This window comes from Neomonachus schauinslandi, chromosome 10 (assembly GCF_002201575.2).
Source record: "Neomonachus schauinslandi chromosome 10, ASM220157v2, whole genome shotgun sequence".
Lineage (NCBI taxonomy): Eukaryota > Metazoa > Chordata > Mammalia > Carnivora > Phocidae > Neomonachus > Neomonachus schauinslandi.
In genome coordinates, this window is record NC_058412.1 from 126,113,659 (window position 1) to 126,140,582 (window position 26,924).

General features: G+C 44.0%; 1 protein-coding gene across 3 annotated transcripts in view; it reads left to right on the forward strand.

The window, feature by feature from the left end:
- The window catches only part of ARFGEF2 (ADP ribosylation factor guanine nucleotide exchange factor 2), a 94,965-nt gene that overhangs the window by 25,983 nt on the left and 42,058 nt on the right, over window positions 1-26,924 (forward strand). For 2 of the 3 annotated variants that reach the window (XM_044918927.1, XM_021685902.2), the window contains 14 exons: window positions 7,121-7,189; window positions 8,924-9,075; window positions 12,107-12,237; window positions 13,376-13,610; window positions 14,275-14,374; window positions 15,108-15,247; window positions 17,114-17,222; window positions 17,886-18,069; window positions 20,036-20,147; window positions 20,751-20,956; window positions 23,763-23,847; window positions 23,950-24,121; window positions 24,924-25,075; window positions 26,364-26,492. In XM_044918927.1, coding sequence (XP_044774862.1) covers window positions 7,121-7,189; window positions 8,924-9,075; window positions 12,107-12,237; window positions 13,376-13,610; window positions 14,275-14,374; window positions 15,108-15,247; window positions 17,114-17,222; window positions 17,886-18,069; window positions 20,036-20,147; window positions 20,751-20,956; window positions 23,763-23,847; window positions 23,950-24,121; window positions 24,924-25,075; window positions 26,364-26,492 — 1,976 coding nt within the window. Of the gene's footprint in view, window positions 1-6,744; window positions 6,763-7,120; window positions 7,190-8,923; window positions 9,076-12,106; window positions 12,238-13,375; window positions 13,611-14,274; window positions 14,375-15,107; window positions 15,248-17,113; window positions 17,223-17,885; window positions 18,070-20,035; window positions 20,148-20,750; window positions 20,957-23,762; window positions 23,848-23,949; window positions 24,122-24,923; window positions 25,076-26,363; window positions 26,493-26,924 lie in introns of all 3 variants that reach the window. The other variant, XM_044918928.1, reaches the window with a different exon arrangement.

The window sequence follows — 26,924 nt, forward strand, 5'->3', positions numbered from 1 at the left end:
AGAGTCCCAAGCAGACTCTGCGCTGAGTACAGAACCCTAGATGGGGTTTGATCCCAGGACCCTGAGGTCATGACCTCAGCCAAAATCAAGAGGCAGACACTTAACCGACTGCACCACCCAGGCACCCCTACGTTTTCCTATTTAATTTACTGAGAACCCTCCCCACGGCCTTCCTGGGATCATTTGCCTCCCAGTGAAATATGCGTAGATGGAGACGGTTCACCAACAGACTTGAGCATCTCTTTTCCCTTTACTAGTTTTTCATCCTAAGTTGATAAATCAACAGTCAGTTCATAAGTCTTATCAAGCCTGTCCAAGACATGGATTAAATTGCTCTGTGTAAACTTACAAAATAGATTTTTGAGCCTGAGACATTCTAGCTTATATGAATTTGGGGGCACAGCCAGCAGTCTTCCCTAGAGGACCCCACCCCATTTGTCCATTCACACTCCTCCTCATTGCCTGGCTATTCTTGTCAGTTTTTTTAAAAAAACAGCTTTATTGAGATAAAATTTGTGTACCATAAATTCAGCTTTTTTAAAATGTACAATTCAATTATTTTTAGTACATTCACAGAGTTGTGCAGTCGTCACCATAGTCAATTTTAGAACATTTTAATTACACCCAAAAGAAATCCTGTGCCCAGAAACTGTCACTTCCATTTTCTTTTTTTTTTTTAAGATCATTTTTAAGATTTTGACTCCCAACATGCATGAGACATTAGCGTTTTTACATTCATATAGATAATGAGTGTTGTAGGTACACAAATACCTGTGTGTTTAAGGATTTCTTAGCTCATTTTTTCTTCTTGGATCTCATTCTTTAAGAGAAAAAAAACAACGCAATTCTTAAGTATTCTAAAATAGAGCAAAGTCATCCTCCTTCAGCCAATATGGAGATTCTTTTTTTATTCTTTTTTTTTTTTTTTTTTTAAGATTTTATTTATCTGTTTGACAGAGAGAGACACAGCGAGAGAGGGAACACAAGCAGGGGGAGTGGGAGAGGGAGAAGCAGGCCTCCCGCAGAGCAGGGAGCCCGATGCGGGGCTCGATCCCAGGACCCTGGGATCATGACCTGAGCCGAAGGCAGAGGCTTAACGACTGAGCCACCCAGGTGCCCCCAATATGGAGATTCTGATTGGACAGCCTGGTTTCAGATTGTGACTCTAAGGTGTAGTAGCTCTGTGACCTTGAGTGAAATCTTTAACCCCTCTGAGCCTCAGAGTCCTCATCTGTAAAATGAGGCCACAGCTAGTACCTATCCTACAGGTTTGTAAGAATTACATGAGAGCAGTGTCTGGCACTTGGACCTGTGTGTTTGCTTTTGTGTTACTAGCTTTGAAATAAGTTTCCGCTTAAAAAAATGAGTTAAAGAGAAAGAGCGAATAGTTAAGATGGTAATCAGATGTGAAGGTGGTGGGAACAGTGCGAACAGTGCATAGAATAAAGGGAGCCTGTTTTCCATGTTAGCAATCCAAGATCCTCTGCTTTAGGAATTTCAGTATTTTTTATGGACAAAACAAAAATTGTCTCAGACAACACTTCATAAAAATAACAAAATGTACCCCCAGGACCCCCTCCTTTCTGACACAGCCTGCCTTGCTGGACGGCTCCAGCTCAGGGTTTTACGACCTCTGTGTTAGCTGCTTGTTGGACATTTACTTTGCAACAGTAGGTTGCCTAAGTGTTTCTTCCGTCAAGGAACCGTTTTGGCGTGTGGCTGGAATGTGACAGCAAACAGCTCTGTTCCCTGATTTTTTTTCCCTTTAATATTCTTGCATATTACCAAGTGCTTGGACATTGGACACAACCAAACCCTAGTTTCTAGGAAACAGGCATGCCACATTTTATTGTCACCATGTGTTCACATTTGTTCCCCCCAGTTCCACATCTGCCTCCTCCCGCTCTGTTTTTTCCCTAGTTCTGTAGTGTGCAGCATAACACAGTTATTATCCCAGCTAGAATGTAAGCACTGTGAGGATAAGGATCTTTGTTTTAAACAGTGATGTAGGGACGCCTGGGTGGCTCAGTCAGTTAAGCGTCTTGCCTTCAGCTCAGGTCATGATCCCAGGGTCCTGGGATCGAGTCCCGCATCGGGCTCCCTGCTCCGCGGGGAGCCTGCTTCTCCCTCTGCCTCTGCCTCTCTCTCTCTCTCTCTATCTCTCAGGAATAAATAAATAAAATCTTTAAAAAAAAACAAAACAAAAAACAGTGATGTAGTCCACATGCCTGGAACAGTGCCAAGCATGCAGGCACTCAATTTGTTGATGGAATGAATGAGTGAATGCATCTCACTCCATCTACCCCATCCCCCATGGTCCCCGCTTCACTGGACAGAAAACAGGGTTGTGGGAGGGTGTGTCTCAGATTCCTTAAATTTTTTCCCCATTATTCTTAGCATGTAACTTGCATCCTCCAGGTTACCTCATGGTTCCAGATGCTATCATGTCCTTCTGCAGGAAGGAGGGAGAGGTTGGGACTCATGGACTCCCAGCTGAGTCATGCCCCTTCCTAAGGAGCCTTCCCGGAAGCCCATGCAATCCCCAGTAATTTATGCTTTACCCCTCATTGGCTAGAACTTGGTCACCTGGCCACCCTTTTTGCTGGGATGGCCAGGAGATACAGGAACAGCCCCTTCCAAAACAAAATTAGAGCTCTGTAAGGACTCAGAGTATGAGTTAGTAATTGGCAATACCCACCACAGGGGTGGTTCTCCTGCTGGCTAGGAAGGGAATGGCAGCAGGGGTTTCTTTTATCTGAACATATGCAAGGTGACCCTCTTATTTTGCTTAGGGACAGAGTTTGTGACATAGCCAATCAGTAATGGCCAGGTGGTGACTGCTGGACGTCCTAGGGAATCAGCATATTCTGAACCTTGCAAGGATTTGGTTTGGTTTGGTTTTCTAACATTTTGACAGCATGCTTGAAACTTAAACATAGCAGACTTCTTAGTGGTTATTATATCATTCAGGAAGACCTCTTCTGAGACCTACCCCAGGCTGACATGTCAACAAGGGAAGCAGGGCAGGGGTACTGTGGGGAGACATGCTTCATCTGGGCCTCTTTAGGGGCTCTTCAGCCGCAGCTCCCTCTTCTTTTGGAATTAGGGCTTCCTCACTCTCCCACCCCTTCCTGGCCTGAGAATATTTTGATTTTGCACAGGTGCTATTATGGATCCAGCCTGTCAAGGAACATGAGTTAAACACTGTTACTCCTCCAAAAAATGATGGTCCTGGTGCTGTTTAAATGCGAAAACTGCAGAGAGGGAAAAGGAAGATCCCTGGAGAAATGGACATTTTTTTTTCTCTTTAGAATGAAAAATAGTGATGGCTTTAAGTAACTGAAACTGCGTTCTGTGTGGTTAGTGGGCAATTTCTTGTCTGGTTTTTTGTTTGTTATTTTTTTTTGACAGAATGAGTGGGGGGTGTGGTGGGCAGAGGGAGAGAGAGAATCTCAAGCAGACTTCATGTCCAGCGTGGAGTCCAACGTGGGGCTCAGTCTCACGACCTGAGCCGAAATCAAGAGATGCTTAACTGACTGAACCACCCCGGTGCCCCTAGTTGGGAAACTTCAATATGGACTTAGTCTCCAGAGCCAGGCAAGTGGCAGAAATGAGAAGGCCTTGGGGTGCCTGGGTGGCTAAGTTGGATAAGGGGCCAACTCTTGATTTCGGCTCAGCTCATGACCTCGGAGTCCTGGGATCGAGCCCTACGTCAGGCTCTGCGCTCGTTGGGGAGTTTGCTTCTCTCTCTCTCTTCCTCTCTCTTCCTCTCCCTCTGGCCCTCCCCACCCCCCCAGTCATGCATGTGCTCTATCTCTGTCTCTCTCTAAAATAAATCTTTTAAAAAGGCATGTGATGTGATGAGCACTGGGTGTTATATGCAACTAACGAATCATTGAACATTATGTCAAAAACTAATGATGTACTATATGTTGGCTAATTGAATTTAACTTAAAAAAAAAAAAAGACATAAGAGGGCCTCTCTCATGAGGGCATCATGAATGTCTTAGCACAATCATACTCTACGGGCCAAAGAAAAATTAACACTTGAGTCCTCACTCTTCAAGCACCATTTTAAATGCTCTCTGGGTATTATTTTATTGAATTCTCACAAAGCCCCATGACGTAAGTGCTGTTGAAATCATCCTTGTTCACTACTGAGGGAACTGAGGCTTGGAGAGGTGACGTGACGTAAGTCCCCACATTGAGAAGTGGCAGAGCAGGGACCTGAACCAGACACACTGGCTCCGGAGCCTTCACTCTTCCTCACTGTGTTGAAGTCACTTCCACAAGGGAGTATTTTCTCTCTGATGTCTTTCAGACACCCAACCCTGTCAGTGTCCCATTTTCCCCACTCTTGACAGACCTTTGTCGCTTTTGTGCTCACTGTAATGACACCTGTCCTCAGTGGCAAGGACCGAGGCACCAGGACATCTGTAGAGTTCACGCCCTGGCTAAAGGGGGCAGCTGCTCCTGGTTCCAGTCACTGTGGCCTGGTGTAGCCGGATAATCTTTTTCTTGATAGAAGCTAAATCTGAATTTTTATGACACATCTCCCAATTTTTTAAGTGTTCGCAGCTAATTCAAATTAAAAAAAAAAAAAGTCTATAAGCACAACCAGTGAAACAATCAACAGAGTTTAAATGCATCCCGTGGAATGGGAGGAAATATTTGCAAACCATATATTTGATAAGGGGTAAGTATCCAGAATATACAAGGAACTTCTACAAATCAATAGGAAAAAACAACCCATTAAAAAATGAACAAAGGACCTGAATAGACAATTCTCAAAAGAAGACATACAAATGGCCAACAAATACTTAAAAAGGTTTCACTAATCATCAGGGGAATGCAAATCAAAACCACAATGAGATATCCCCTCACCCCTGTCAAAATGACTGTTATCGGAAAGATGAAAGACAAGCGCTAGGGAGCATGTGGAGAGAAGGGAGCCCTTGTGCCCTGTTCCAGGAATGTAAATTGGTACAGCCGATAGGGAAATCAGTATGGAGGTTCCTCAGAAAATTAAAAATAGAACTACTTTATGATCGAGTAGTCTTATTTCTAAGAGAATGTAATCAGGATCTTGACGAGATCGTCTGCACTCCCCTGTTCAGCATTATTCACAATGGCTAAGATGTGGAAATAATGTGAATGTCAAAAGATGAATGGATAACGCACACACTGAAATATTATTCGGCCTTAAAAAAAAAAAAAAGAAGGAAATCCTGCCATTTGTAACAACATGGATGGACCTGGAGGGCCTTATGCTAAGTGAAAGAAGCCAGTCATAAAAGGACAAATACTGCATGATTCCATGTATATGAGGTGTCTAGAGGAGTCAGATTTGTTGACACAATGTAGAAGGGTGGTTAGAGAAATGGGGAGATACCGGTCGGGGGTACAGAGTGTGGAGTTCTAGGGATGCAATGTGTAGCAGTGTGACCGTACTTAACAGTCCTGTGCTGTATGCTTGAAATTTGCCAAGTGTAGATCTTAGGTGTTCTCACCACACGCAAGAAAGGAAGATAAACGGTAACCGTGTAAGGTGACAGAGTGTTAATTAGCTTGATTGCGGTGACCGTTTCACAGTGTATACATACATCAAATCATCGAGTTGTGCCCAAGTATATACAAGTCTTAATTGTCGATTATACCTCAGTAAAACGGGGGGGGGGGGTGGAAGCAGTGCACAGGCTAAAGAGCGCCTACCTGCAGATCAGGTATTCTCGGCAGCCTCCACCTCCAACCTCTGATCCATCTCCCCCAGCCCGCAGCTCGCCCGATGACACGCATTCAGCATGCTGGCATTTCTCAGGGGTTGGAATGTACGGTAGAGACTAGCCGGTGTCGTCATCATTGTATTAAATTGTGGCATTGGAGAATGTTGGACCTGGAAAGGAACTTGGAAATACCTTGTCACATGAGATGGTTTTAGGCGGCTCGTTGGTAAACAGTGTTTAATAGTTACACATTGATTTTAACATAGATTTGGAAAATTGGCGCATCAAGCCTGTGGTCTTGGGAATGTTCTTGCCTGAGGTGAGGCCGCATGAAGAGCACTGGTAACTGTACATGTGTGACATACTGATACTCGTGATGGTGAGAACGGCAAACGTGACAAAGGTGGCACCTGAAGCGTGCTCACACACCCATCTAGTCTAAACCACGTTGTTCAGACAAAGACATGGGTGCAAGGAGATTGTAACTGTGGCCGCCGGCTTTCCTAACTTCCGTTCGAGTTCTTTTTCGCCCTCTAAGAAAAGCATGCAACATCCACGTTTTCCACAGAGATTGACTTACCCATCTAAATAGTTATTGTGGTTTTACTTGTCAGTCGTACTTCAGAAGCTTGGGGGGCAAATAAATAGTTTGGGTGGGTCAGCTGCTCAGTGGAAATGAAAATACTTTGTACTGCTCTCCAGGACCTTGTGGATTAAACACAGAACTCATAAAAATAGGGGCTTGATTGAAAGGCCTCATTTGGGAAGAATTTGAAGGCTTATTTTGGTTCTGTTTAATGTGGTGGCCTTTTTGGTCAATGTGATGTTTGAGAAATCACGCATGTTTACTCCTTAAAGTCTAGTCCAGGACTGTTGACTCGTTCTCCCGAAACAACTGGTGCCGAAGCTCTTCCACTTAAGCAGTTAACAGTTGACAAACAATTCGATTTAAAATGCAGTAAATCCTCAGCTACCGCGTTAGAAGTGTCATGCTGAGCTCTGGGTTGTTCTGAGTGTGGAGGAAGCGAAGCAGCAGGAGGTGTGTCACTTCCAAGGCTCTGGGGTGCCTGAGGTGAAGGCACAAGAGAAAGCTTCATCTTTTGTTCTGCTGAGAAGCGTAGCTGAGTAAAATCCAGCTCCTGCCTCCACCTCGGGGGTGGTGGAGAGGGCTTTAGGAAGGAAGAGGGATCCACAGAGGGAAACTCAAAGTCCTAGCAGATGCTGCCTCAGAGTTTCCAGATTGCACAGGACTCGTTTTCTTTTGGCATTATCAGATCTGGCTTTGGAGAGGACTTGTTTGCCCCGTTTGCCTCCTGGATGTGACCTCCTTCTCCCCCTTCCTTTGCTTTCCTGGGAAATACCCACATGTTCGTGTTTGTGTCTTTGGGCGTGTGTAGGGACTGATGACGGAGCCCAGGAGGTGGTGAAGGAGATCTTAGAAGATGTGGTCACATGTGCTGTTAAAGGTAAGACCTCCTCGCTGCTCCAAAAAAGTCCTTGGCCAGATAATTTTAGTGGTGGAGTGCCCACCCCCAGTGAAGTCATGGAAACTGAGTCTGCTTGTATCTGCCCGTCTTTCATGTGGAATTCAGAAATATCCAAAAAAGATCTTTCTAAATATCTAAAAAAGAAGTATCTTTTTAGTGATTAATTTTATTCTCATTGGGGCTGGGTTCAAGCACAGTCTGACGATGCTACAATGGGGTGCTCCACGTGGAAGACAAAGGCAACTCCCAGATAGATCCAGCTTTTTGCAGGAGTGGCCCTGTGTCCTGAGGTGGTGCCTGGTGCTGCTGCGTGTCGGTGGCCAGCCACTGATGGGTCACGGCGATAGTCCTCACGTTAGCGGGTTCAGAGGCACAGGGAAGATTGGCTCGTTTTGTTAGACTTCATTCATAGTTCCCTCAGTTTTATGGTGTCGTTTCAGTGGAATTAAACTTGTAGAGCTCAGAATGACCATTGGAGAGAGTTTTTTCTTTGTTTTTGCCCAAAATCTTAGGTAAATGGCTGTGTGTTGTACACTTGACTCCAGTGTCAATAAACCATTAATGGGTCAAGAAATCATTAATTTAGCAGGGGGTTACAATCAGCATTTCTTTTTTTTTTTTTTTAAGATTTTATTTATTTATTTGAGAGAGAGAGAGAGAGCACAAGCAAGGGTAGGGGCAGAGGGAGAAGGAGAAGCAAACTCCCCGCTGAGCAGGGAGCCCAATGTGGGTATTCGATCCCAGGACCCCGGGATCATGACCTGAGCCAAAGGCAGACACTTAACCGACTGAGCCACCAAGGCGCCCCAGGGGTCGTGATTTTTAAAATGTATTTTTTTTTTTTAAGATTTTATTTATTTATTTGACAGAGAGAGACAGCGAGAGAGAGAACACAAGCAGGGGGAGTGGGAGAGGGAGAAGCAGGCTTCCCGCGGAGCAGGGATCCTGATGTGGGGCTCGATCCCAGGACCTTGGGATCATGACCCGAGCCGAAGGCAGACGCTTAACGACCGAGCCACCCAGGCACCCCTTAAAATGTATTTCTTACGATGGGTCACAAAGAAGTTTTTGACCCGCTGACCCACTGTAAAGTTGATTTAGGTTACTGCCAATCTGTATCCATAGATTTCATTATTTATTTAATGTGGAATTAAATAAAATTACTTAATAAAATGTAGAAATATACGTTCTGGTAGCAATGTCTTTAAAATAGAATAATTTTAATTCTTTGTCTTTCCCTTTTTTATGTGGCTGCCAGGAAGCTCAGGTCTACTTTGTTTTTTTTCCCGTGTGACTGAGGTCTTCTGTCGTAACTGCCAACTCTTTTCATTTACATGGCTCTTCTCTAACCCCTATATTAGTGGCGCTTTTTAAAAATTGGTGCTTTTCATGTTTAGCTGCTTCTAACCTTTTCCCGAAGTGGACAGGGGTGAGCAGGGCTGCTGTATTGCTCAGTTCTAGAGGCACCACTGACATGGACTGCAGTATGAATGAAACCTCTGGGGATTGGGGCTGTGGATAATAGACGCATGAAAAGCCTGAGCACCACTTTGGTCAAGCCTTTTTCAATATTATGTCAGTCTCCTAGGGTGGTGGCAAAGGGCAAGCGGGAAAAAGCATGAGCTAGAAGATGATGTGAATAACTTCTCCCTGGTGTCAGACCTTTTGGGATGAGTACTAATTTCGTGATGATTTTTGCACTCGTGTTTTAAGAAGCAGCACAAAAGCACGGCCTGGCAGAACCCGAGCGGGTCCTGGGTGAACTGGAGTGCCAGGAATGTGCTGTTCCTCCAGCAGCTGACGAAAACTCACAGACCAATGGGATAGCAGACGACAGGCAGTCCTTGTCGTCGGCGGATAATCTGGTATGTTGGTCATCCTCCTCCTATACAGACCCGTTTGGATTTTTACTTTCATAGAAGATGCAGAATGAAATCTCTAGCAGAAGTGAGTGAAAACTAGCAGACCCTCTTCAGTTAGTCACACAGTCCTGGCCTGATGTGCTTTGTATTAGTAGGTTCCATTCTTGGAATGTGCTACTGTTGGTTGTATATAGCATTGTTATTAAACCTTATTTATTCAGGCTTTTAAAAACTTAGGTTTCCTGGCCTTTTTTTCTCTCAATCTACATTCATTATAGAAGAATAAGAAAATACAGAGAAGGAAAAATAGGGAAATAAAACTCATCCATAATCCCCTAATCTAGAGATAACCCTTGTTAACATTTTACTTATATCCTTCTAGATTTTTCTCTCCCTCTCATGTTTTTTTCCACTTAAATGTAATCACATGACATACTGCTGCTTTGTAACCTGCTTTTGAAACTTAGTGTATATTACAAACATCGTTTCAGACCCATAGATCTGTCTGCCACATTATTTTTTTTTAAAATAGCTTTGTTGTTTTCTTGAAAATGCTGTATATAAACACTCAAAACAGGGAGAAGTACGATGTTAACATCCCACCTGAACCCACTCTCTGCACCTTTTCACTGGTGTTTCTCAACCTTTTGCATTATCAGCGCCCATCCTCCCAGCCTTTTTATATATTTCTTTTTCTGACGCACCACCCCCTTTCATGAACTTTAAAGCCACTGATAAACCGGATATCTGTTTATAATTATACATGTACCTGTGCTTTATACATACAAAGAATAAGATTTTTCCCACCCCCTACCCCTCTGCCCCTCCACTAAGACCAGTACCTGTCCCTGTCTTAGTCTGTTTGGGCTGCCATAACAGGATACTATAGATTGGGTGGCTTATAAACAATAGAAATGTATCCGTCACAGTTCTGGAGACGGGGGAGTCCAAGATCAAGGTATCGGCAGTTTTGGTGTCTGGTGAGGGCCTGTTTCCTGATTCATAAATGGCTGTCTTCTTAAGGACATTAATACCATTCACGAGGACTCCTCCCTCTTGGTATAATCACCTCCCAAATGCCCCACTTCCAAATACCATCACTTTGGGGATTAGATGTCAACCTCTGAGTGGGGGTGGAGGGGGCACAGGCATTCAGTCTGTAGCAGTCCCCATGGGATTATGTCATCCCTATTAAGAATGCACTTACAGGGATGTACTCAAATCTGCACGAAGGACTCTTGCCTTATATACTAGGCTGTGACTTCTTTGTTTACTCAACACCATTTTATGGACATTTTTTTTTTTTTTTTTTTTAAAGATTTTCTTTCTTTATTTGACAAAGAAAGAGGGAAAGCACAAGTAGGCAGAGAGGCAAGCAGAGCGTGAGGGAGAAGCAGGCTCCCTGCAGAGCAGGGAACCCGATGCAGGGCTCGATCCCAGAACCCTGGGATCATGACCTGAGCCGAAGGCAGACGCTTAACGACTGAGCCACCCAGGCGCCCCTGGACATCTTTTCACATCAGTACCTACAGACCTAATTGTTTCAGTGGTCATGTAAAATTCTGTCCTGTGGATTGCCATAATCTATTTTACCAGTTCCCTGTTAGGTTTTTATGTTACTTCAGTTTTTTATCACAGGAAATAGTTCTGTAATGAGCATCCTTATAGATAAATCTTGTGCACATCCTTAATTTTTTCTTTAGGATAAATTCCTACAAGTGATATTGCTGGGTCACGAGTTGGAAGCTTTAAGGCTTTTGTTCCTTAACATCACATTAGCCTGCTGGGAAGGTAATGCTTGAATCTCTGCCCACCTGTAGGCTATCAGTGCTCATTTCCCCATTCCCTCATTAAAACTGGGCAATAGCCTTCATTCCAAATTTTGCTGGTGTGATGGGAGAAAGATCCCGCCTTAATAATTAGTAGTAAGACTATTTAGGTTAATCTGTCATTTGCATTTCTTGGTGAATTGCTTATTCATGGGTTTTTTTGCCTGCTTTTCATTTGGGTGGAAGGTTTCCGTATTTTTCCTCAATAAATTATAAGAACTTTTTGTATGTTGAGCATATTAGTCTTTGTCATGTTACAAATATTTTTTAATGTAGCTTATTTTTAGTTAAAGAAGTATATTTTAAAATGCCTTATCATTTTCCCCCATCTATTCTGCAGTAGTGTTCTTAGAAATACTGTTATCCAAGCTAATATAATTACTTATACATGTGACCCTTAAATAATGCAGGGGCTAGGGGCACTGACTGCCTCCCCCCCCATGCAGCCGAAAATCTGCATTTAACTTTTCACTCCCCCAGAACTTAATAACTACTGATAGCCTACTGTTGACCAGAAGCCTTACTAATAGGATAAACAATTGATTAACACATATTTCATATATGCATTACATATTGTATTCTTCCAATAAAGTAGACTAGAGAAAAAAATCTTAAGAGAAAATACAGGGGCGCCTGGGTGGCTCAGTTGGTTAAGCGACTGCCTTCGGCTCAGGTCATGATCCTGGAGTCCTGGGATCGAGTCCCACATCGGGCTCCCTGCTTGGCAGGGAGCCTGCTTCTCCCTCTGACCCTTCCCCCTCTCATGTGCTCTCTGTCTCTCTCATTCTCTCTGTCTCAAATAAATAAATAAAATCTTTAAAAAAAAAAGAAAATACATTTACAGTACTGTATTTATTGAAAAAAATCCGCATATAAGTGGTCCCATGCGGTTCAAACCCGTGTTGTTCAAGGGTCAACTGTATTTGTCTTAGATTTTTAACGGTTTAACGTTTGCTCATTTATCATTTTAAGCCACCCATACCCACTTTTTGAAGGACAAGGAACAAGGTTTTAGAATTGCTAAAATGACTCCCCCATAGCTCCTATTTTGGCATATTGTCCTCTCCCCCACATTCCTCACTTCCCCATTGAATAAATAACAGAATTTTAAATTTCCATGAGATAATTCCGTTCCTTATTTTTGAAAACGAGTTCTTCTTTTGTTTTGACTCCTTGATTTTTCTCTTACTTGTTTCTAATCTCAGGAATCAGATGCACAGGCCCATCAAGTGGCCACTAGGTTCTCTCACATTCTGCAGAAGGACGCCTTCCTGGTGTTTCGCTCCCTTTGCAAGCTGTCCATGAAACCCCTTGCTGAAGGCCCCCCAGATCCAAAGTAAGTGGACATCAGTTCTTGGCCATGTATGACCCAGATGACCCAGGAGGATGTTGGGGATTCCAGGAAACCCCAGTGCCCTGTCCCCTGGTTGGTGTGAATGCAGGAATTTACAGCTTTTCAGACTCCTGCTGTCTCTACAGCCCTTTCATAATGGATTGTCTCTGTGTCCACACCAAGATTTTGCCCAGTGTTGCTTTCCTTGGTTTATATGCAAAAAAGAGTTATTATGTTGAATGTGCACCCTCTTTTTTCTGACTAATGAATTTACTCTGATGCAGGGTGGGCAGAGGCAGGATGTATACAAACCTTACTTCCCTGCCTTTGTGGGAAACCTCTGCTCCATGGGTACAGATTTAAGCCCCAGATGCATCCTAGAGAAGCCAAACCTTTCTTTGTAGTGAACCAGTTACTGCAGAGATGATAGCGCTTTGGAGCTAGGGAGCTGCATTCACTCCTGGCTCGCTTGAAAGCACCTCCACAGCCATATGCGTTACTGAACCTCAGCTGAAAAATGTGACTGTGGGAAAGTGCCTTACAGGATCAATGACATGAGATGATATCATCGCATCCTGAGTGGGGGACCCTGCACTTTATGCGTTTGATTGTCACTGTTATTGTTAGTCGCTAACAATAATCCTCGACTCTTCTGTTGAGATATGATGACCGTTAAGGACTTGATTCAGGAAAGTTTTCTTCTTTCTGGCCCTGTGGGTGAGGGTGGAGAGCATGAGGCAGGTGGATAAAGAGCACTGTTTCCATTTCTCCGTAAAGACAGAGCAGGACACAGGGTTTAGTCTCACAGGTATGATGTAAAGTAACTGTTGTTGCAGAACCAGCATTCTGGAGTCAGTTTATACTTACTTTGCTCCTGCTAAATACCCTATTTTATGGCAGGGAGAAGAAAAGGATAGTAGGAGTTGGCAACTCTTGTCCTCATGGGCCTGCAGGTCCCAGGAGGACCCACCTGATGCCATCTGCCCTCACGCTCTAGGCATCTAGGTGCCGGTGCCAACTCTTAACTCGTTGGCTCTCAGAAAATTCTGCTTGCTGCTAGAGGAGCGAGGCCTTCTCAAGAAACCTGCTCTTTAAAATCGAATCTTTTAGCATTGTCACCATCTTTCCCTTCCTGTGCCAGATCCCACGAGCTGCGTTCCAAGGTGGTTTCCCTGCAGCTGCTCCTGTCTGTGCTGCAGAACGCCGGCCAGGTCTTCAGGACTCATGAGATGTTCATCAACGCAATCAAGCAGTATCTCTGTGTGGCGTTGTCCAAAAATGGCGTCTCCTCAGTGCCTGATGTCTTTGAGCTCTCTCTTGCCATTTTTCTTACTCTTCTTTCAAACTTCAAAATGCACTTGAAAATGCAAATAGAGGTATGGCCTCCAAAATGATTTTTTGGGTTTTGTTTGTTTCTTTTTTTGTATAATGGTTATACACGAAGAGTTGACTCCCGGTGACATAGTCACCAGGAACTAGACTTACACAGTCGACTTGCTGGCACCCCAAAGAAGAACTTTTTGAATAAGTGAGAGAATACCTTTTCCTAAAAGTTTCTGTCCCCAAATCTTGCATGCTTTTCTAACCAAAAGTGTAAGTCGAGTGGCCCATGTGCTGGATTCAGTCCCCTGAATATCTTTGTTTAGCCTATAAATTGTTTGAAATGACCTGAACTAGTTGGCAAATTGAGAAGTCATTTTCATTTCATTTTACATGAAAATCCAGATTTCTGGTTTCTCTCAGAATTGTAACGCTAGTCCTCATCTTTGCCTGACAGCTCTTGGTGGTTGCTGAGGAGCAGCTGCTCCACTGGTGGGGGCTCCGTTCTCCGGGTCACTGTGGTCCTACCCCGCTAGCTGTTCCCACGGGAGGCCTGGGTTCCGCCACGCCTCAGCAGTGCGTGTGTGTGCGCACGCTGCTCTTTTACTTCTCCCCAGGCTACCTCACTCGGAGCTGCCTGTTCCCTAAAGCCATTGGGGGTTTTGAGCCCTAATTTAAATGGTATTAATTGGTGTCCCCCTTTGTCTTCATGTCATGTAGGTGTTTTTCAAAGAGATTTTCCTGAACATTTTAGAAACATCAACAAGTTCTTTTGAGCACAGGTGGATGGTCATTCAGACTCTGACAAGGATCTGTGCAGGTATTTTCACTCTGAGGGTGCTCATCCATTGACTTACCCAGAAATGCTTTTCCAGAATCCAGATTGAGACCCTTACCTCCTGCTTTTAGAGTGTTAATGCAGTGCTGGGAAAGCTCACCTTAAAGGCTAATGCTAACCTAACGTCTAGTCCCTCTCCACTTCTTTAGAGGATGACCAGCTCAATTTGGTTTGTCCTGCACTTTGTGGTCTTCACACAGAAAGTCCCACATCCTGGGAAGCCCCCTAATCCTGCAAAACCAGGATACAGGGTCACTCCACCTACAAACTAAACGCTTTGTTAGTCACAGGGTCCAAGGTACTGATGCTGCCAACCCTTGATTGGATGCGAAGGTCAATTCAGATTTACTTTATCACAGTACGATTATGTGGCTGTCAACCAAGCCTCCGACTTGTCTGTCATCAAACATAATTCCATAAGTCACACAACTTTAAGAGGTGGATCGGGCAGTTGTTATCTCTTTCTTATGAGGAAAGTGAGCCTTGGAGAGGTGGAGTGAGGGGCTCAAGATTCCGGTTAGTGCCGAGGCAGGTGTCAGAAGAGGGCCTCCTGACTTCTAGTACATCTGACACACATTTCCTGAGGGATTCGTGGCTACCTGAGTCAGTGATTCAGTGGGAAGCATTTTTGAAAAAGGAATCTCATTTAATGAGAAAATGTAACTGCTGTGTCTGTTGGATCAGAATTTCTAATATCTCTGTGTTATTTTCCAAGACGCCCAGTGTGTTGTAGATATTTATGTCAACTACGACTGTGATTTAAATGCTGCTAACATTTTTGAGCGCCTCGTGAATGATTTATCCAAAATCGCTCAGGGAAGAAGTGGACACGAGCTGGGGATGACACCTTTGCAGGTAAAAATGCTGAAAACACCCATTTATATTTTTTTTAAAGATTTTTTATTCATTTCAGAGAGTGGGAGCATGAGCAGGGAGGAGAGTCAGAAGGAAAGGAAGGAGCAGACTCCCTGCTGAGCATGGAAGCCTGACACAGGGCTCCATCCCAGGAACCTGGGATCATGACCTGAGCAGAAGGCAGCCACTTAACCGACTGAGCCACCCAGGTGCCCCCCATTTATATTTAAAGTGCATTTGTTTCAGGGTGTCTGGGTGGCTCAGTCGGTTAGGCGTCTGACTCTTGATCTCAGCTCAGGTCTTAGGGTCGTGAGTTCAAACCCTGCGTTAGGCTGCACGTCCAGCGTGGATTTTATTTTTAAGGATCCATTTTTATTTGGGGAAAAAAAAAAGGTGCATTCATCTCCATGAACCTTTATTGAGTGCCACCATGTGCCAGGCCAGCACTGTCCTTGGTGCTAAGATTCAGCAGTGAACAAAGCACAGTGCACAACTGCTGTGGTCACGACATTTACAAGCAGACAATGGAGAAGCAAGCTGCAGAGAAGAACAAAGCAGGGATAAAGGGGTGCTAGAAATGGGGGTGCTGTCATTTTTAATGGGGTCACAAAGGTAGTCTCTCTGAGAAGGTGACATTTGAGCCAAGATCTGTAGGAAGTCAGTTCACTTACAGTCACCTTTCCAAAGCTTATATGAAAACAGGATCCTAGGTTCCAGTAAGGCAAAGGAAATTGTCTCTTATCCAGTTGCCTCATTAGAGTGCCCACACAGAGGATCTTAAGGTAAGGTCTCTGAAGGAACTGGTCAGAAGGTTTGTGAGCTGCCTGGAATTATGTGTAGAATTTTGGTGTATGGGCATTTTCCCTAGAAGGTCTGTAGATGTCATTAGATTCACAGAGAGATCTGTGCCACCTTAGATGCTGTTTTGAGTAGAAAATATTTGCATTTCTTCAGGTTATCTGCGATTCACATTCAATTTTTTAAGAAATGCTACTTTTTAAAAAATTAGTATTTTTATTTATTTGTAGAGCAGGCCTTAAGATGGTATGCATTTGTGAGTGTTTGAAGAGTAAGAATGTGTCCAGAATCACTCATTTGTTGCATCATGTAAAATTCTTTTCTCTTTTTTTTAGGGAGCGGGGGTCACTGGTTAAGACCCTGTTGATTTTTAATTTTTATTTAAGTAATTTTGTTCCTAAGATTTTATGTATTTATTTGAGAGAGAAAGAATGCACGTGTGCATGTGCGTGAGGGGAGGGAGGGAGGGAGAGAGAATCCCAAGCAGACTCTGTACTGAGTGCCAAGCCTGATGTGGGGCTTGATCTCATGACCCTGAGATCATGACCTGAGCTGAAACCAGGCATCAGACATTTAACCAACTGAGCCACCCAGGCGCCACAACCCTGTTGGTTTATTAAAAAGGAAAGTGTCTTAAGTGTTTTTCGAATTATACAAGCAATGAATAACTTCCTTTTAAAAGTCCAGATAACACTTGGGGCACCTGGCTGACTCAGTAGGTAGAACATGCAACTCTTGGTCTTGGGGTCATGAGTTCAAGCTCCATGTTGAGCATAGAGTTTACTTAAAAAAAAAAAAATCCAGCTAACACTGTTCCTTTTAGGAAGGCACACATCTCCTGTTTTTCTACTAGGGTGTTTGTAATGAACAGCTTTAGAGATTTTCAGGGTTTTTGCAGTGAGCCCTTAATACTTATGCCACCTGTTAACTTTTCCTTGGGTTCTGTGCTTAACAGCACCGAAGGTCAGTGATTATCTCATATTCTCAGAGAATTCCATAAGAGTCCTGTAGATGTCTGCACTCAGTGTATCTGTTAAGTCTCTGTGCCATGTCCCTTCTGTCCTTTAGGAGCTCAGTCTGAGGAAGAAAGGTTTGGAGTGCCTCGTGTCCATTCTCAAGTGTATGGTGGAATGGAGCAAAGACCTGTATGTGAATCCCAACCACCAGACCAGCCTCGGTGAGAGGGCTTGCTTGCCATAGCACCACCTCCATTCACAACATGACTGTTGGGAAAGTTGTCTTTGTGTCACTCTCTTAGAATTAGCAAAACACTTTAGTTTGCTGACTGCCTTAAAGCTTCTGCTTTTTAATCCATCTGGATTTGGAGGGAGTAGTGTGAGTTGTGCTCTAGCATCATTTTTCCAAATGGAGAGACAGTTATTCTGATTTTTTTAGTAGTCTCTCCTTCCCTCACCACCTTGAAGCACCACCTTTATGATATACCAGATTTCCCTGTGGAAGTCTGTTTCTGAATTTTCTGTTCCATTCTACGGATTTGTCTGTTCTTGCATCATTACCACACTTTTCAGATGCCTTGAATATCTTTAGTGAGTTTGATAACTGTTAGGGCAGGTCTTCTTATTCATTGTTCTTCAAGTGTCTTCAGTTTTGGCACTTCTGTTCTTTCATGTGAATTTTAGAATTAGCTCATCAAGTTCCACAAAAAAGTAAATTTTTAAGTAAAGTACCTGAGTGATATCAAGGTTTCATGCTTACGACTCTTACGGTATAAACTTTATTGTTACAGGTCTGGAAAAGGGAACCACAGAGTCAGACCTGAGCTCAGGTATGTCTGTATCCCATCTGTTGATTGAGTTTCCTTTGCTTTATGTCATCGTAGGTCAGGAGAGGCCCACAGATCAGGATCTAGGGGATGGGAAAGGCCTTGACATGGCAAGACGGAGCAGTGTGACGTCCATGGAGTCCACGGTGTCTTCGGGGACCCAGATGGCTGTCCAGGATGATCCAGAGCAGTTTGAGGTCATCAAGCAACAAAAGGACATTATCGAACATGGCATCGAGCTGTGAGTATGGCTGCTACTCCAGCCAAATCTCTTGGGGCCTCTGACAAAGCCATGTCTTTTCCGGGAACCTGGGACTGACTCCCCTAGGGGAATGCCTATTACAAAAGGCCAGTGCTGATGCTCACAGCCAAGCCTGACTGAGCCAGAGTGAGTGAGTGAGAGAGTGGGAGAGGGAGAGGGAGAGGCAGATTGAGATTGAAATTTAATAGCTTTGTGTAGTTGATGCCTGGTCTTTTTATTTTTATTTCACCTAATGCAAAAAATTAAACCAATTTAGAACATAAAAGTATGAAGCAAGAATGTTTAATCACTCATAAAATTATTATCTAAAGGAAATCAGCATTGGTAACTTTTTTCCAACTATATCTTATGAACAGTTCCAACATACAGAAGAATTAAGCTTGTCGTATTAGCATTATTTAGGTATATTTTTTTCTGAACCATTTGAAAGTAATTTGCACCCATCATAATACCTCAGCCGTGTATCTTTGGAAAATGACATCCTCTCATAAGTGCATCATCATTATTACAAGCATTGGTAAATCTTAAGGTGTTTCTTTCCAGTCTCTCACACATAAAAATACGTAAACTCAGTCTCATATTCTGTCCAACTTTTGAATGATTAGTTAACTTAGTAAATTTGGTTTGTTTTAAAAGCTGATGTTATAATACTTATGAAGTGTTGATCTTGTTTCCACTCTCCCCAGCCCTCTATCGCCCCCAGTCTATTCTCCCCAAAGCAGCTAATCTTTTAAAAACTTAAATCAGGTCTTATCAGTCCCCCACCTAAATCATTCCACATTTCCCTCTCCTCATCACAGCCTGGTCCTGCCTCCAACCCCCCACCCCCACTGACCTCATTTGCCAGTATCCGAGTCACACTGTGTGCTTTAGTCCCTTGAACACCTTGAGCTCTTCTCACCATTGTGCCCTCTGCTGGGAATACTCCTGGGTCTTTTTCCTCCCTCAGGCTTGGCGAAACCTCTCCTCCTCAAGGAGGCCTTCTGTAGCCTCCTGTCTGCAGGCTGCTCCTGCTCGCACCTGATCCATGTCCTTCCTGCGCAGCCCTTGCCCCAGCACAGAGCATTCTCCAGTGCGGGGCCTGGTAAATAGCACATTGAATTTATCCATAGTGAAGTATGCCTACCTTTAACAGGAAATACACACAGTACTTAAGCACTGTTAAAGGAAATCCCAACGTGGACAGTCTAGGGCTGTTATATTGGCTCTCATGGACAGCAAAGATCCAGGCTCTTTTAGTCTTTCTCCTTTACCATCCTTTTTTTTTTTTTTTTAGCGGGGGGGGGGTGGTGCAGAGGAAGAGAGAGAATTTTAAGCAGGCTCCACACCCAACACAGAGCCCAACATGTGTCTCGATCTCACAACCCTGAGATTGTGACCTGAGCCGAAATCAAGAGTCAGATGCTTAACCAGTTGAGCCACCCAGGTGCCCCTCTGCTTCACCATCCTTAACACAATTTCCACCTTCAGTGTTGCCTCATGGTTTAAGGTGACTGCTAGAGCACCAGCCATCACACATATACTAGGGAATAAAGGGGAAACTGCAAAAACAATATACCTCCCAGCCAAGCCAGCTTTGTTTAAGGATCCTTCCTGGAAGTTCCCACACCATTTCTGCTCATATATCACAGGCCAGAACTTTATCACGTGGCCATACTTTAAGGGAGGCAGGAAAATGTAATTTTTATTCCAGGTGGTTGTGTGCCTGGCTAAACATCTAGGGCTCTGTTAGTGTTGGAGAAGAGGAGAACAGATGTTGGGTGACAGCCATCGGACCCTGCTATAGCTAGGTCAGAAATTAAAGGTGAAATTCAGAGAAGCCACCAGGACACACAGGACCTTCCTGAGCTGATAGGCGATGACTTGTTCATGCCTCAAATGCCAGCTTTTTCTCTCCTCCAGATTTTGAAATAAGTAACCCATGTCCTCTCTCTTTTTGAAACAGTTTCAACAAGAAACCCAAGAGAGGCATCCAGTTTCTCCAGGAGCAGGGCATGTTGGGAACATCAGTTGAAGACATTGCCCAATTTCTGCACCAGGAGGAGCGCCTTGATTCTGTAAGATTGGGGGTTGGACGCTTGCGTGTAGGTTTTATCAGGTGCTTCTGAGACCCCGCCTAGCTTTAACCTAGAGCGTGGCTGACCCTCAGCGCAGTGGCTTTTGTCCACTCCCTTGTTTATAGCAGTCCTACTTACTCCTTTGGCCAGTGTTGGCAAAAAGCTCCCAAGAGGGGGTTGTGTACTTGGTGGAACAGTGTCAGAACTAGAAGTGTCCTTTGACTGCTAGAAACTTCTTTGGTTACATACTGATGAGCAGGTTACAAAAATGGCTACATAACTAATAAAACCTGCCTAAGTGCATGATATCATCTTAGCAGTCAAAGGACACTGTCTGCAGCCCACCTCCCTCCTGAGTGTGTCCCATCATTCTTTCATCTTTAAGTCTCTTGTGCCTCCTCCTGTTCTGCCTGAGACAGGATAGACTGAGCCTGGAATGGGTGGGTGGGTGGGCAGGCTTGGAGTCGCCCAGCTTTTCTAGCAGGCCAGCCTGTTCTGGGTGTTGAGAGCAGGGTGTTCTGCCTCCCCACCCTGTCTGAAGGGTGTTTTACTGTGGGTTCACATATGACAGTTTCTAGATGTGAGTGGGTGTGTATGTTTCAGACCCAGGTAGGTGATTTTCTGGGAGACAGCACAAGGTTCAACAAGGAAGTGATGTATGCCTACGTGGACCAACTTGACTTCTGCGAAAAGGAATTTGTCTCAGCCCTACGGACATTTCTAGAAGGTTTCCGTCTACCTGGGGAAGCCCAGAAGATTGATCGACTAATGGAGAAATTTGCTGCAAGATACATAGAGTGCAACCAGGGGTAAGCGCTGTGTTGAAGTCCCTTCCATGTCATCTTTTTGTCTGCCTCAGAGCACTGATCTTAGTTTGGTTGGGAGTTGAGTTTAATCTTTCTAAATCTGCGCCAAACAACTAACGTTTCTGTTACGATGTGCCAGACACTGCTGAGGGATTATCTCAGGTAAGACCTCACAGCTTCTGTTTGTGTCCCCTTTCTGCAGACAGGGAGAGTGAGGACCAGAGAGGCTAAGTAACTTGCCCACATTTACACAGGTAGAGCCCACGCTATCTTGATAAGAGTAATTTTGAGTTGAGAAGGGGCTTAGGCACCTCTTTCCTAATTAAGAACAGCTCCCTGATCTAACATATGGGGTAGATCTCAAGGATTTTGGTTTTTCTTTGGTTACATACTGATGAGCAGGTTACAGAAATGGCTACATAACTAATAAAACCTGCCTAAGTGCATGATTTCATCTTAGGTCCTCTTTTGGTGGGTAGTTCATGTTTTTGTAGGAAGTGGAAATTAAAGAGAGCTAACCTTTATTAAACATTTCCTGAGGCACCTGGATGGCACAGTAGGTTGAGTGTCTGACTCTTGGTTTCAGCTCAGGTTTTGATCTCAGGGTCATGAGATCGAGCCCCGTGTCAGGCTCTATGCTCAGTGGGAAGTCTGCTTAAGACTCTTTCTCCTGAGGCGCCTGGGTGGCTCAAATGGTTAAGCATCTACCTTCAGCTCAGGTCGTGATCCCAGGGCCCTGGGATCGAGCCCCATGTCGGGCTCCCAGCTCCTCGGGGAGTCTGCTTCTCCCTCTCCCTCTGCCTCTCCCCTTGTTTGTGTTCTGTCTCTCTCTCAAATAAATAAAACCTTAAAAAAAAAAAGACTCTTTCTCCCTCTGGCCCTCCTCCCCTATGTGTACACACGCACATGCTATCTCTCTGTCTCTAAAACAAACCTTTTAAAGACAAGACAAAACCCCAAAAACACATCTCCTATATGTCACCCATACCATGGGTTTTACATACATTTCATTTAATTAATGGCAAGCCTGGGAGTAGTGTCTCCATTTTTTAGAGAGGAAACTGAGGCTCTGGGAGAGTGAGCAACCTGTCCAGAGTTAATCAGCTGGTAAGTAGCAGAGCAGGATTGAATACGGATTGTCTAACTCAAAAGCTCACACTCTTTCCCCTGGGCGTGAAGTGAAGAATGTCTGAATATACTATGAACATGATGTAGAAATTGTTCAGTAGAGACATTTTAATAACAGTTTGCCTCTCAGGTCAATTTGGTTTTCATATTAATTGGTTCTAATCCTCCAGGCACACAACGAGCTATTCCCATTAGATGCATGGTCAACAGAGGCAGCATCTGGTCATTTTAACCCAGTGAACATAGAATTTGCCGTGAAGGCAGAGGAGATGTTACTTACTTCGAACATATCTCCTGTGTGGACCTGGGGACCTTGGTCTGTTTCTCTTAATGGCTAAACATGTTAGATTGTTTCATGGTAGAATGCAGACCTTTTGGGGCACCGGGGTGGCTCAGTTGTTAAGTGTCTGCCTTCAGCTCAGGCCCTGATCGCAGGGTCCTGGGGTCAAGCCCCGAATCGGGCTCCCTGCTCAGCGGGAAGGCTGCTTCCCCCCTCTCCCACTCCCCCTGCTTGTGTTCCCTCTCTCACTGTGTCTCTTTCTGTTAAATAAATAAATAAATAAATAAATAAATAAATAAATAAATAAATAAATAAATAAAATCTTTAAAAAAAAAGCAAACCTTTTGTTATGTTCTTCAGAGTTTCTCCCTTTCCTTTTGGGGATGATTTGGACAGACCAGTTTTTGTAGCTTCAGCCTCACATACTTTGAGACTGTGTATCCACACATTTTTGTCTTTTCTTGGCTAAGGCAAAAAAAGCCAGACGTAAGCATATTATGTAGAACAATATAAATATTTTTTTTCAAATTTCTGCTGTTTAGTATTACAGTGGGTAATGTAAACTGTAAATAATTAATAATTGAACAGCAGTTTTCTCTTTTTTTTTTAAGATTTTTTTTTTTTTTTAAGTAAAATGCTCCCAGCATGGGGCTTGAACCTACAAACACAAGATGAAGAGTCGCACGCTCTACTGACTGAGCCAGCCAGGCACCTCTGAACAACAGTTTTCTTTCTCTTTCTCCCCAGTGCCCAGCACAAAGTAGATGCTCTCAGGAACAGGACCAGGGTGAGATAGGTGAAGCACAAGGGTGCAGACTGTAAGGGGGCCTCACTCTCATGGTCGGAGTGAGGGTCTCTGTGCATTTTGTGCTCTGGGTGCCTCACTTGCCACACCCTCATCCAGGGTTCTGGCTGCACCTTGAGAATCTTTAAAACTTGAGTTAAAACTGCTTTATTCAAAGAAACCTAAAACGTGACACAATTTCTTAAATTAGCTTTTTCTACACTCAAGGTCATTAGTTATTATTCGATGGTGATAAAAACATGAACACTCGGGCGCCTGGGTGGCTCAGTTGGTTAAGCGACTGCCTTTGGCTTAGGTCATGATCCTGGAGTCCCAGGATCGAGTCCCGCATTGGGCTCCCTGCTCGGCGGGGAGTCTGCTTCTCCCTCTGACCCTCCTCCCTCTCATGCTCTCTGTATCTCATTCTCTCTGTCTCAAATAAATAAATAAAATCTTTAAAAAAAAACAACAACAACAAAAAAAAACCCAAAAAAACCATGAACACTCTTGACTACTTTGGCATCATCATGTGGAACAGTTGGCCTGTTTTCAGTGCAGCGTGTCTCCATTAGCCTCTTCTCTGTGCATGTTCTTATATCTGGAACCTTCTTTTCCAGGCAAACCCTGTTTGCTAGTGCTGATACTGCATATGTCCTAGCATACTCAATTATCATGCTAACCACAGACTTGCACAGCCCTCAGGTAAGATATTTTAATGATTTATATATTATAGTAGCTAAAGAAGGAGTTTTATTTGGGCCATTGGATGTTTTCTAAATGGCTTTTAATTTTTTTAAATTTCAGGTAAAAAATAAAATGACAAAAGAACAATACATTAAAATGAATCGGGGTATCAACGATAGTAAAGATCTCCCGGAAGAATATCTGTCAAGCATCTATGAAGAAATAGAAGGCAAGAAAATTGCCATGAAAGAAACAAAAGAGCATACGATCGCGACCAAATCTACTAAGCAGAGTAAGGTCTAATGACAGATTTTTTCTGTTAATCCTAATTTTCAAGTGTATCAGATTGCATGATTAAGTTCCCTGATAATTTCGTGTATCTAGGTATCTGAATAGTAAGTGTGTTTGTTTATTTTTTTAAAGATTTTATTTATTTTTGACAGACAGCAAGAGAGGGAATACAGCAGGGGGAGTGGAGAGGGAGAAACAGGCTCCCTGCTGAGCAGGGAGCCCGACACGGGGCTCGATCCCAGGACCCTGGGATCATGACCTGAGCCCAAGGCAGACGCTTAACGACTGAGCCACCCAGCCGCCCCAGTAAATGTGTTTAAATCAGTTAGTGTGATTATGTTGATTCTCTCATAACCATCTTCTTGCTAAATTTGTGATTAGTTACAAGAAGGAATTTAAAATGAGTAATCTGAGAGCTAAATTATCCCACACAGTGTTCCTTAAAACTGCTTTAATGCCACTGGTGATGGTGCCAACCTTGATGAGAATTGTGTGAGGGAAGGCCCGTGACACTCTCGGCTTCAGCAGAGCATAGAGATTGAGTGCACAGGCTGCAGAGCCACACTGGCCAGGGTCAAGTCCCACCTCCACTGCTTATTGGCTGTGTGTCCCTGGGCAAGGTGCTGAGCCTGTCTGTGCCTCATTTCCCCCTTCAGTAAAATGGTAATATTTGGAACACACTCACAGAGGTGCTCAGGAGGATTTGTGACTTAATCGTTGTAAATCTTTTAAAACCGTGCCTAGCCCACAGCGAGCGCTCAGTGGGTGTCAGCGGCTGCTATTAGACTCTCATTTCTTTGTAGGCGTAGCTAGTGAAAAACAGAGACGGCTGCTGTACAACCTGGAGATGGAGCAAATGGCTAGAACAGCCAAAGCTCTGATGGAGGCTGTGAGCCATGCCAAGGCCCCGTTCACCAGCGCCACTCACTTGGACCATGTCCGGCCAATGTTCAAAGTGAGTATCCTGAGAAGCTAGAACCTGGCTCGGCCTGATTCTGCAGGTGACCAGCTAGAAGCTAACCAGTGCCTCTGTAATGGTGAAGAGGTGGAGGAGAGGAAAGGTCAGGTCTGGGTGCTTCTGTCTGAACAGTTACTCAAGTGAGTTCTTCCCAGAAGCCCTTTGATGATGCAGGGGATGTGCCAGTGCCAGCCATAAGTGTGGGCTCCACAGTCAGAATGGCTAGTTTGAATCCTGCCTTTGCCACTTTGTAGCTCTGTGACCTTGGTCAGCTTACTCAGCCTCTCTCTGTGTTCATCGTCGGTAAAATGGGGACAAACACAGGGATGCTGTTGGGGCTGCTGGGGAACTGAATGAATAAAGAATTATTCAGGCAGAAGAGATCGTTTTATTTTGACCTCTCACCTCCGTGGCCTCAGGGTTAGTTTACCAGATGAAATTAGTTGGAAATAAAAGACAGTATCCTGAAGTCTCTCTGTTTTTAAAATGTCTAGAAAAGGTACATGCCTTATAGACATGCACATAATTTTTCTCTAAGGTGTTTTTATAGTAGCTGTCAATATCCTGTTAGTTGAGCACTTCTAGATTTTTGTGAACCTTTATTTCCAGGGAATTCACAGGAAAATTGGAGGAAAAGTAAAGTCTAAATAATTTTTTTTTTATTTTATTTATTTCAGAGAGAGAGAGCACAAGAGGGGGTAGGGTCAGAGGGAGAAGCAGGCTCTCTACTGAGCAGGGAGCCCGATGCGGGACTCGATCCCAGGACTCCGGGATCATGACCTGAGCCCAAGGCAGTCGCTTAACCAACTGAGCCACCCAGGCGCCCAAGTCTAAATAATTTGAATTAGGAACCTTTCAAGAAATTAAGTTTACAGAGTATGAGTTGTGTGTAGGTTTTATTTTGTGTGCCAGCCTCTGATTGGCCCTGCCTGCCTGCACTCTGCGGAGAAGGGTTCTCGTGCCCTGAATAGACTCGGCAAGGAGTAGGCTCTCCAGTTGATGAGTGATGTCTGCCACCAGCGCAGGTCGATGTGGTGATGGCACGCTAGCCACTATTTATCTTTCTTCCTTCCTTTTGAGCTGTACATTTAGTACGGAGCATATCTATAGTGACACCTTTGATCACAGTTGAGGAGGAATCATTTAATATTGTGAATGGAGTAGATTGAAATCAGAATAGCAGTGAACTTGGCATCCTGGCTGTGCTCATAACTAACAGCGTGGCCTCTAAGTGCTCTTTCCATGCTGAAACTCTAGACATGATGGAAACCTCGCTTCCTTTCAGCTGGTGTGGACGCCGCTGTTGGCAGCCTACAGCATTGGACTGCAGAACTGTGACGATACGGAGGTGGCCTCCCTGTGTCTGGAGGGCATCCGATGTGCAATCCGGATTGCCTGTATCTTTGGAATGCAGGTGGGTGGAAGTTAGCAGCGCTCCGGAGATGGTGGTGGGCTGTGTTCTTTCAGATTTGGCAAAATTTAGAAACTATCAGACATTTCCAATTAGCCAAAAAAGTCTTAGCAGACTACCTACTCATGCCTGCTGAGAGGAAGCCCACAGATTTGTGCTGACAACAGCCTCATTAGGGAGAAAATTGGAGATTTGGATTGTAACCTTCTTTAGCGAGTAGGTGGGGTCTAAGCTACTTGATTGGGTTTGACAAAACAGACTTCCTATCCATCTGCCTAATTAGCTGCCCTAGTGCTAAAATATTACTTTTCCTTTGAAGATCAGTTTTTATCATAATGTCCTTCATTTCCAAGTCTTCTCTGGGGGAAACAGATAGTTTACTGCAAAATGAATATGTCTATAAGCCTTTGAATCTTGAAAAATTAAAGCAACTAC